The sequence below is a fragment of the Paramisgurnus dabryanus genome, chromosome 17 (assembly GCF_030506205.2).
Source record: "Paramisgurnus dabryanus chromosome 17, PD_genome_1.1, whole genome shotgun sequence".
NCBI lineage: Eukaryota > Metazoa > Chordata > Actinopteri > Cypriniformes > Cobitidae > Paramisgurnus > Paramisgurnus dabryanus.
The window spans coordinates 11628741-11640354 of NC_133353.1; the positions used below are offsets into that span (position 1 = coordinate 11628741).

An 11614-nucleotide genomic window follows, 5' to 3' on the forward strand; every position below is an offset into this window, starting at 1 on the left:
TCAAACAGAATACAAAAAGTATTGCTAACAAGCTTAGAGCCTCTCTGCATTCTGCCTTAAGGGAAAATGTTGTGCCTTTGTTGTTTTAGGGCAAATAAGGAATTAAGGATATTTTTAGAATATTTTAAACCAATATACTAAAATACTTGACCCTATAATAGGTACCAATTAAACAATAATTTCAGAACTTTTATTACCAGAGGCTGGTTGTAAGTTCTTACAGAAATGAAGGCCTAAAAAACAGAATAAGATATATTACCGTATATGAATAACATATTCTATGAATTATATGTAAATTCAGAAATTACATTTTCATTATCACTATTAACACAATATCTGTCAATTAGTATAAAATAAAGTTTTCTTAGATCAAAATTCTTATATACTAATTTTTTATCCTTCCAAAGTAAATAATAAAGTGTTTACTGTAGATTATCAATTCAGTATAGTGTATTACTATAATATATACGCAGAACACTATAATTTACTATGGTTAATATATATAGGGAATACTTCAGATTTTTTATGTGGGACCGTATTACACAAGATGAATCAAGAAATAACGTGGTTTAATATTTAATTTTACAATTGGCATATTTTAAGGACTTCCATTTAAACCGTTGTGATGTCGTCTATTTGTATGTGGACATATTGGAAAGGGTAATTGTGTGTTGATAATGAACTTTCTCTCTGGCCTGTACAGACACATGGAATCAGAGCAACATGACACCACTACAGCCTTTGTAATCTGACAGCGGTCGAGTGTTATCAGATTGCACCGCGAGCACTGTCATTCTGGACTGCGGCTTCACTGAGGCCCCGCTGAGCTTTTGACGTTCCGCTTGTCTCCGAGTATGTTTCAATGCGTGTTCCCGTGACAAGGAACATGTAATTATCCCTAATTGCAAAAGCATCAACTGGGGACACTTTACATGACCCAGTGTCACTGTAATACAAACAGGACGTTTGTCTTTATTTCTGATGACCACAAGGGCAGAGTATTTTCAAAATATAATATTAATATATATAACATACATACACCTTTCCATATATAGCCTACCTCCCTATCTAGGGCAGGTGTGTGTGGATGTTCCGCTTGTCTTCAGACAGTGACGTGTCTGAAGAGCACAATATAGGCCTATGTATATATGGGCATATTATGAGAGAACACCGGTATAAATAATACAAAATAAAAAATAAATGCTAAAAGAAACAGGCATCAAAACTTTGCATCAAGTAGGCTATTTAAAAAAAATCAGTTAATGCTATTTTTGATTATAGAATTACATACATATTTTTTTTAATTGCTTAAAAACCACTTTTAAAATAATTAAAATATGTATTATTATTGTTGTTTTTGTTAATATTGATGAGATTTGTTCCAACTGCAGAGACAGGGATGGAATGATTACACATTTATTTAAATCTTTTCATTCCTCGTAATGTGTAAAACTGGTAAATCGAGGGACATAAATGTAAATAAAAGTACAAAATAATTATAATACACATGGTGTATTTTATAGGACATGTACAGAAACGTGTTGCCTTCGTGTTTTACACATATACTCGTTTAATTGCTGCATAATAAGAAATATATTTTTTACCAAAGAAAGGGCTATAAATAGACATGAATTTAAATACTTAAATGTGTGTTTTGTATGCGTGTAATAGTGTGTCATCCTTTTTTAGGAATTTTCGTTGTGCATAAAAGTTAATATTCAATCTTGTTGTAAAGATTGTATAGTGGTAAAGCCGGTAAATTACTTCCCGGATAATACAGAGGGGTTGGGAAAGCAATGGACCTCGGAACTGGCACCCGGAGCAACGAATTTTCTCTAAAAACGAGTGGCATCCCAACCAAAGTCTGCGCCGAAGCGTGCGCCATGTTCGCAGCTTCCAGTTCAGCAGAGAGCTGCCGTTTCCATTTGTTTCGTCGGTTCTGAAACCACGTTTTCACCTGGGTCTCCGTTAACTGCAGGCTGGAGGCGAGGCAGGCTCTTTCAGAGCTGCTCAAATAGCGTTTCATATCGAATGTGGACTCGAGTTGATAAACCTGACTCCGAGAGAAAACAGTGCGCGTCTTCTTCTTTGCGGAATTGCTCTGTTTGTCCGGCCCGTCTCGTTGTCTTTCTTCAGACACGGGAGACATTTGGCTACACGCTCGCTCCTGCTCCTCTTTGTAATCCGGTAGTATGGATGGTGTCAAATGTGGCCGACGGTCTAACCCATCCTGCACAGGTAGAAGTCCCTTAGTGGCACCTGTAACCAACGCAAAAGAAAAATATCGTCCAATAAATTCGTGCTTGTAAGGACCTAAAATAACAACAGGTCCATTCTGTAATATAAATCGTTAAAACGACAATATGAACAAAACCTGCGACCCTTAAACTAACGTGTCTACATAACCTAATTCAATAAATGGTTCTAAAAGCTTTTATTTTTAATGTGGTACCAAATTGTGCTTTGAAATCTATTCGTCTGTCATCAAAATCACTAGGTGATTTTTTGGGCTAAACAAAGCCATTACTCGATACTTTACACAAGAGTTCATTAAATTTGAACTCTGACTGTTTGATCGACTGTAAAAAGGCTACAAGTGCCCTGTTAAATAAACAATACAATATGACTAGCACTGGTGCACGATATTAATTAAATCGTGTTACATTTAACGCTCAATTGACGAAATGCAGCGTTGCCACTGAAAGGCGGCATAATCAATTAGCAGACTCGATTAAATTCGGGATGCGGCAGAAAACATGCCGTTAATTATTTGACCTTTACCCTGTGCGCTGAGGCGCGATAATATGTCGGATAAAACACTACTGGAGTTTTTTTCCCAATACTGGCATTATCAGAGCCGTAACGTCGACAAAACAACGTATTTTTATATAATGCTTCTAAAGACTTCATATGTAGCCTATGTGAATAACTAAAAAAAAAAATTTACATCACTATTTATATTAAGCATGACTATAATGCATAATGTAACAACAACAACAATAAAATGCATAATGTACAACAAAAATAAAATTGCATCTTTTTATATATTCACTTACCAAGACAGAAGTTGAGAGGCTGGTGCGGGTTGCAGGACTCCGGTACACTGGGCTCTGAGCAGTAGCAGTCACCCGAGTCCTCTCCGGCGCTGCAGTCGTCCTCTGATGACACGGACAACGTTCGTTTCCTCGGCTGGGATTTTGGACTGTCTTTTCCAGCTGACCGGACTCCCTCGTTTGAAGTGCCCAGAATTGACTGGATGGTAAAGCTTGAAATGGGGGCAGGCGAGCACTTGCTTCCGCTGTCCTCCGAATTATTCATTCTCGCCTCATAACAATTCAAAAATGAACTAAAAATGTTAAAATGCCAATGCAGTAATACGTTCCGCTACATATAGAGAATGTTTTCTTTTCAGTTGAAAGGGGTTCTTTAAAGCTGTTGGGACGTTTTAAAAAGTTGTTTTTCGTGGGGCTCAAAAGTGTCTGAATGCATTCCTCTCCCCTACCACGCGCTCTGGTCTCAAGGCGGGTGGAACGTGCCCTCATTTGCATGTAGGTAAGACCGGCGCTGGCCAATCACGCGCTTAAAGCGCGCCCGGAAATTTCAAATTTTAAAAAGATTGAGTTCCTCAGTGGCTAAAGAAAAGTGCAGAGTATTCGGTGGAAATTAATTTGATGCAAAATATTAGGCTATTTTAGAGGAAGCTCACCTTTCTCTTCCACAAATCTCTTAAAATGTGCCAAGATTGCCTGCAAATAACAATTAGGCTATATCCAATGTTTTATTGCTTGAGCTTTCTGTATACTGCAGGGTGTACAATTATTCATTTGTAATGTAAGTGCCTGCTTTGACAAATTATGATTATTATTGCTTCTTTAAGTAATTGTCATATGTTACAGTATAACGAGCAAGCTTAGTTTTATTACACCAAATATTTCTTATCTTGAAATTTTGAATACGATTAAGATTTTTAAGTGAGGTATATTAACTGGTTCTTAAATTTCTACCAATAACATATAACGGGTATGTCACTTGCCCTTTTAAAGTACGTTTTTGGTTTTTACAAAATCTGCAATGCAAAATTAAAATTTGCTCACCTGATCCAGAAGTCTTTTTTAAGATTATACTGTAGACTGGAATACGTGACATAAACTTATTGCAACGCAACTGATCAATTGAGGTGTTGCTGTGGCTCAAATGGTACAGTATTGCGTTAGTTGCGCAAAAAAGGTCATAGGTTCGATACCAGAAAAACATACTGACATGCTTATAAAATTTAGAGCTTGTTATGCATCAAGTCGTTTTGGATAAAAGGGTATGTCAAATGCATTAATGTAAACGTTTATTGTTTTGTGTAGTGCATAATACAGTTCGTAAGGTTAGGCTCATATTAATAAGCAACAAAAACTGTATAGAGGCTATTCGGAACTCATAATCACAAGTCATCTGAAACCATGGTTGAGTTCAAAATCATATATCTTATTAAACAGTCGTTTTAAATTCCACTAGTCTTGTGCTATAAATGGCAAATTGGTCAAATAATCCAACACACAGTCTAGGAACTAATAATGGATCCTATCTCATTTTTCTTGAAAATAATAAACTCATTCCACGTCCATTATCTCCGTTTAAGAATTAATTTGATCATTATGGTGGGCTAATCTACTGCCTCTGCATGCCGGCTAGAGCGGGCAGGACCCTCTTTAATTGATTGACTAATTGATTGGGGGGGGTGCGCGCGCGCCCCACCCCTGACTTGTGTCTCTAGGGCAGCTGTGGCTCTGCCACATTAGCTCTCGTTAGCGTTTTCTAAAGGCTGGCGACACTTAACAAATGTTCATGCTTTGTCGTGGTGACAGCGCTCGGACACCTAATGGAGCAGAGGGAGCCAGGGTTGAGCGACCTCGACTACAAATTTCAAAGGTCGGCAAGAATGCCACGCACACTCAAACTGTGGACTGTGAACCACACCAACCAATTTAAAAAAAAAATATTAGATGTGTTTATTACTATTATTTATGCGATCTAAAATATTTTCCAGCAGTGTTTCTTGTCCATTTACAATGTAGCTATAGCTATAGAATGAAGCCCAATGTCTGCTTGGTCCAGAAAGGCGCTATAAGACACGTGCACTGTATTTACACGATGATGGAAACGATGTGGTTGAACTGTCACAATCTGCAACTCTGTTTGGAGCGGTTGTTAAAGAGACCTATTGTGAGAGACCATATGCCCACATATAGCCATTTACTGCGTAAAATATGAGGGGGCCGGTTCACAGCGGCCCTACGATTTATGGCGCATTCACATAAGGCGTAAAATCCGCAATGATCGTTAAAGAGCCGGTTTTATACGCTGCGCCTGTCAACCGAGTCTGGATGGCTTAAAGGCCGTTTAGACGTATTAAACAAAAACAATACACCAGAAATGCAGGCATTGTGCATTATTTTTAGGGGAAATGCGATGGACTATTTTCACTTTAAAAAAAAAAATAAGCATGCGTATTGTGATGCTGTTGTGTGTGTGTGTGTGTGTGTGTGTGTGTGTGTGTGTGTGTGTGTGTGTGTGTGTGTGTGTGTGTGTGTGTGTGTGTGGTTGCGCGCGTGTGTGTGTGTGTGTGTGTGTGTGTGTTTTTTCTTTGCAGTGTTTGACTTTATTGAGAACAAAAAATTAAAAAAGTTTATAACTAAATGTAAGGACAAACTGATTAGTGTTATCGATGTTTAAAAAAATCACAAAGACAGGTGATGAACATTCAGGGTTTATGGCACAATCTGTCAGGCGTCCACGAGGCAAAGATCTTTCAAATGGAGCTTTGCACGAGCTGTCAGTGAAGCATAAAGCAGACAGTAATGACGAACACACCAAGCTCTGGCAAAAATGCCTTCCGCTCGAAAGACAGATGAAGTCATAGGCGCCTTTGATCTGAAAATCAAGCTTCGATAAATATTAAACAAAGGACCTTTTGCACGTGTGTATTATGATATATGGCACGTCTAACTTTAAGATAAGGAAATTACCAGAGAAAATGATATCAATAAATTTTCTAAGTATAAACGCTGATTATGTTTCGATTTTCATTCAAGAATCTGAGGCTGGTCTTTTATTTTTTCTCAAATGGTTTTGCAGAGAAGGGGGGGGGGCAGGCAAGCAGGCGGGAAGCTCAAGCCCTGGAGGTGTACAATTTATGTAATCTACGGCTGGGAAATGAATTGGGTAATTTATTGGAAAACAGAAAGTCAAGAAGATTGGATCAGTATAGTTCAACCAAGGGCTTCTATTCATCAAGATCCAATTAACAACCTAACCATTGAGTCTTAATGGGTTTCCAATCTACTGCTCTGATATACTCATCAATCCCTGAGGGAGAAATTAAGCGAATCGACCGCCCCTCGGCGTTGTGGTGTCATTCCTCTCCGCAACTATATGTCAAATTAAAAACACAATTAAAATTTAAACTGTTTCAATCAGAGGCTGCCCCGCAACCTATGTTTCACTTAATAGAACTTTGATGAAAATCTGATGCTCGCTTTCAATCACAAAGGCAAATAGGAAAGGTGGGGAAAAAGAAGATTTCCCTTTTCCTGAATACACAAAACATTTCCAGAAAGTAGCAAGCAAAGATAGTCCTACTTTCTTTTCAAGCGTTATACACGTGATTGAGTTGACGTTCTCGTAGTCTATTGTGGATAAATGTACTTTGGCAGAGCGCTGAAAAACATGTCCCTTTAAACAGACAAAGATAATTCAATAGGGCAGATGATAGTCAATTTTGTCAATCTCATTCTGTGACGCAATGAGTTATCTGCTATCCTGTCCGGCTAAAAATGTGAGTCTGGCTAACTAAACCTATTGTGCTTAATCGAAATTGTTAAATCACCGTGAGCTTTGAATAAGCTTTAATGAGCTAAAAAACCCATTACAGAAACTCACAATGGAAAAAACATTATTGTGTAAATTGTAATAATCCCATACAGAGAAAGATAAAACATTTATAAACATAAATAAGGTGTGGGGATTATTTAAATACCTGCCTAAGTCTTTCAGTTCAAGCTATATATGCACAAGTGAAGTCTATGCCCACCCTTAAAATCTGCATTTTTATCTGTTTATCCCACCCCCACAATCTCCCTTTTTTACATAAAGATATGGTCAAATGGAAATTATCGAATGATATATATTTTGTTTATTACAGTGGATCAAGGTCATCAGTAAGCCAACAGGAAAAACAGAACTGTTAGCAATGCCCTTGATTTGAAACAATATTTTACAGACGTTACCCGATCAATACTCGACAGGCAATAATGCCTCAGCGATCTATTAATTCACCATAATGGGGTCGTGCTGAGCATGCATTATATTATACGTCAATACTGGAGTTATGATTATTATGCGGCGACATTTGAATGTGCTGGATGCGTGTTTAGCCCCAACTCAGATCTGTAGAGGAAAGCTCCAATAGAAAGTGTAATGCCTGTCGATCTGCCTGACTGACCCATATTAAAGTTCTCTCGATCCTGACTCCGTTTAATGCATAGTTGTAGGCATTTAATTTTGTAACAGTGCTAGTCAAATTCCCGACTATAAAGGCCTATAGAATTTCCTCAATTGTCGGGACATAATCTATAGTCTACCTAATGTTTAATTGCTAATCATATATGAACGAAAATGCTTATACGTAATTGTCTTTTTTAAACGTAATTGCATCAACAATATTTTTAAACAACTGCTGAGCAAAGTTTAAAAAAGCTCAAAACAGCCACACCCAAGAAAAAAAGGCAATAATATTTTTCCAATAAATCACATAATAATAATAATAATAATAATAATAATAATAAAGGATGAAAAACAGTACTTGTTACTGAAATTATTTGTATTTTTTTTTTACTAAATTACTAAATGTATGTATTATTTATAAATCAAATGTGTATATATGGTTAAAACACATAATAAATTAATCGTTTTTTTCTCTCATTAAAATGCACAAACACAGACATATAAGACCCGTAAAACTCTTAATGCAACTGCGCCAGCTCTCACCAATAATTATACGGTTTTACTGACCACGCCATTTAGCAAAACATCGCTTGTTGAGTCCACCAGTTTTAAAGGTGCACCTGCTTGTGATTGAGATGGTAATGGGTATTTCAGCTTGTTGAGGCTTAAGTGAAACAATTCCTGTATCGCTGCAAGGTTGAATTAGCAAAATTTGTTTTAGATTTAAAGCGGTTATTGTAAAAACAATAAAATATTTTTCTTTACATTTAGTGGTGTTGATAAAAAAATACACGGTTTAATTAATTTATTAATCACAAAACCTGTCGGTTAAATTATTGGCATATTTGTATTTACAACACTGAGTATATTTTGAAGTGTTGACACAAACAGAATTACCTCAACACAATTTAAAATTATAACAAAATAACTTTTCTAACGAACTAAAACATTGTTGCGCGATCTTAATGCTATTTGGCATGTTGATTTATTCCCTCTTGATTCTTATCTACGGCCTGTTGCATTTACTCGAAGTCATATATTGTATCCTATCAATACTCTTGCGACGGATGCTGCCGTTTTATTTATATTTTTAATCACCATCAAATTTTAAGACATCAAAGCGACTTTTCACCAACACCTCACTTCAACCACAAGGTAATCACTTCAGACATTTTACAGACTTTCATATTTTTCATTTATTTCACAACAAAATTTTGCAATACAATGTAAAAAAGGTATTACTGTACAAATGACTCCTTTGCTCATTTTGGTTTGTTATATCTCTGTACATGTATACATCTGTAAATAATATAAGTAAATGTTTAATTTGTATTTGTGTGTGTGTGTGTGTGTGTACTTTCTGCAAATTCTGTCAAGTAAACAGCCTGTGATTGTCCATTGAAAGCGCGGGACCAAGGACACAAAACTAGTTTTCAGTGCTTGATACTTTTCAAATAGTTTTATCTTCCTGTCCTAATAAATGTGTCTAAAAAAATGCTTGAATCTCAAAAGAATATTTTGTGTTAATATACAGTAGTACACAGTAGTATTGCACATCCGTGGTCTGAATATTTTTCGGTGTTTTAACAAAACCATGTGTATAAACACTTCTTAATTTGTGAATTATATTTATAGAAAATGAGACGCTTTTAAAATACCTGTATAATAATAATAAGAATAAGAATAATAATAGTGACAGTAAATTAACCCATTTCAAGTCATTATAATTTACCACCAAAATTCAACATCCGAAATGTAGGCCTCTAACAATCGTCTTATGTCTCATTTTATGTCTTTGAGTTGTATAAGTATGTTGGACGCAAATGCATGACAGTGTACATTTTTTTTTCTTTTTTAAATAATTTTTTTAACAAAATAGCAAACAAAATGTCTCTTGGTTTCACTTCCCTCTTTTCTCTTTTCTTTTTTCAAGTCTTTAAGTCTTTGTAAAATTGTATTAGATACATAGTTACATACAAAAAGTCATCTCTTGTCGCCTCAAACTGGTCTAAGGAGCGGCACGGAGGTGACGATGGGATGAGAGTAGTAAACCGGATGAGGGAAAGTGAGCAGCGGCTGTGATACGGGCACGTTGCCCGGTGTACTGGAGTTCTCGGATGCCGAGTTCTCGTGATACAGGATCGGTACTCTCACAATCCTTTGCGCAGCCGCGTGACTCAAATTGGCTGCCTCCAGCTCTGCTGCCAGCTGTCGTTTCCACTTGTTTCTGCGGTTCTGAAACCATATTTTAACTTGGGTCTCTGTAAGATGAAGGGAGGCAGCCAGGCCCGCGCGCTCTGAGCTGCTGAGGTAGCGTTTCATGTCGAACGTGGACTCCAACTGGAACACCTGACTCCGCGAGAACACCGTGCGCGTTTTCTTTTTCCGACAAGTCTTCTTGTCTGCGCCATCGTCACTCTTCTTCCAGTCGTCCACGCCGCCTTCTTTTTTGGCCTCTTCGGTGTCGCTTTCCTCTAAGACAATCTCGTCTCCGCTTTTGTTATCATCTTCGTCGTCTTTGGCGTCCGGGTCTGATTTGAGCACAAGCTCGGGTGAATCTCTGTCGGTGCATTCGGTCGGAGATGATTCTCTCACTTTCTGTGCTGCTAGAATAAACGAGATCAAATTAGTACCAAATTTCTTTCAAAAACATTTTCGTATCAGGTTTCATGGGTCACGTCACATGACAGGTGCAAACAAGTGTGGTTCCTGTGCTCATTCAGCTATCCAAATTTCAAATGTTTGCTAAAAAGACTTCAGAAAACTCTCGTATTTAATGATGTAAATGCTTATGCAAGCCATCTCCCGCTGGTTTGTTTATTTCACATAAAGGCACTAAAACTTTGGGAAAAAGCACATTTGCATTGTAGAGGTGGAAATAATTCCTAAAAACATATTAAGGGTTGACTTTAAATTTTCAACGCCATTCTCAGTTATACATTTTGACCAATAGAAACATTCTCCAAAACAAATTCAAGCAAATAGGTAAGTGTGTAAAACAGCAGTTCAAACCTTACCTTCTGTTCTGTGGAGATGCGCAGAGGCACTGAGTGTGTAGGGGTACCACCATGCAGACGCGCGCTCGAGGTAAGCCGGTAACGCAAAGCGCTGGGTCGGCAACTCAAAGCGAGGAAAGTTGAATTCCCCAACTTGAGAAAGCGAGAAGCTGCCATCAAGTGTCGCTTTAGTTGATGCCAAAATAGGTTTAGGCTTTGATGGCTTACTGTCGGAGTTTAGAAGATTTTTAATGAAAAATGGAGAATCTTTCACTGAACCGCAAGTATCCTGTGTTGTTTCGGGCATGTTGGCTCAAAAGTTGGGGCTCTGATACTTTTGACCACAGTGAAAAACCGCTGAAAAAATCTTTTAAAAATCTGTTAAGAGTTTGAAGGTCCGTGTAAAACTTTTCCAGTACTGGAAACTGGCTTACGCAGTCAGCACTGACGTTAGAAAGAAAGACAATAACACGAGGCGAGATAAACAATATTAATCTTGCTGATCATCTTCCGAGAGTTCCTTGGTGAAAATGATGCTCACCGCGTCCGTCTGGCGCCAGATGCTAATGATGAAATAAAAATGTCACCCGAGTTAAATGCAGAAAGTATACGGCGATTGGGCACGTACAATAGCAAATGGGATGAAGGGAGAGATGGGAAGTGGGGAGTCGAGAGAGAGGAGGGGCCTCCCAGACTCTTCGCGTTGGCTGCTGGGATAAGAATTCTCTCATGTTATTGGTCTTATATAGTCCAATTAGGTGGCAAATGAGGACGGACCATTAACACAAAGGAACACGGATTTAGTTCAAACGGTGCCCACGAAGGCCGTAGCGCTATAAGGTAGTTTATGACAAGAGCATTGCGAAGTCAACGTTGACAGTTTTAATACACATCTGTCAAAGTTATTTTTGTAAATAGGGTATATTTGGATATAAATAGCAGATGAGCATATTTTAATAGAATCTTTGGTCGGGAGATGAAATTGGACAGGAAAAACAGCCTACTTTATTTATAACACGAAAAAATATTTCCTATAAAGGCATAAAGGATAAATACAAACTCATTATGTGCTGAGCATTTGCAACGTAAAATTAAAATATTTTTAGTAAATATTACAATTGTTT

The 11614-nt window shown here is 37.5% G+C and overlaps 2 protein-coding genes across 3 annotated transcripts; both read right to left on the reverse strand.

The window, feature by feature from the left end:
* Positions 1 to 1237: 1237 nt before the first annotated feature.
* hmx2 (H6 family homeobox 2) lies at positions 1238 to 3490 on the reverse strand. The gene is made up of 2 exons (XM_065245179.2): positions 3057 to 3490; positions 1238 to 2259 (listed from the first exon to the last, which is right to left on the reverse strand). Exons 1-2 carry the CDS (start codon positions 3316 to 3318, stop codon positions 1712 to 1714), a joined length of 810 nt encoding a protein of 269 aa, XP_065101251.2. The 5' UTR covers positions 3319 to 3490; the 3' UTR covers positions 1238 to 1711.
* Positions 3491 to 8694: 5204 nt separating this feature from the next.
* Positions 8695 to 11360, reverse strand: hmx3a (H6 family homeobox 3a). Of its 2 annotated transcripts, none has more exons than XM_065297588.2 (2): positions 10512 to 11360; positions 8695 to 10097 (listed from the first exon to the last, which is right to left on the reverse strand). In XM_065297588.2, the coding sequence occupies exons 1-2, from the start codon at positions 10795 to 10797 to the stop codon at positions 9493 to 9495; spliced, it is 891 nt and encodes a 296-aa protein (XP_065153660.1). In that variant the 5' UTR covers positions 10798 to 11360; the 3' UTR covers positions 8695 to 9492. The 2 variants fall into 2 exon arrangements, with proteins under 2 accessions (XP_065153660.1, XP_065153659.1); XM_065297587.2 differs by having other exon boundaries at positions 8695 to 10100; positions 10512 to 11359.
* Positions 11361 to 11614: the final 254 nt, after the last annotated feature.

Bases quoted from the DNA above. Each gene is read 5' to 3' on its own strand.
- hmx2 (XM_065245179.2), bottom strand. From the start codon at position 3,318: ATGAATAATTCGGAGGACAGCGGAAGCAAGTGCTCGCCTGCCCCCATT. The intron at 2,260-3,056 runs GTAAGTGAATAT...CGTTGGTTACAG, and splicing joins GCCTCTCAACTTCTGTCTTG to GTGCCACTAAGGGACTTCTA.
- hmx3a (XM_065297587.2), bottom strand. From the start codon at position 10,797: ATGCCCGAAACAACACAGGATACTTGCGGTTCAGTGAAAGATTCTCCA. The intron at 10,101-10,511 runs GTAAGGTTTGAA...CGTTTATTCTAG, and splicing joins GCATCTCCACAGAACAGAAG to CAGCACAGAAAGTGAGAGAA.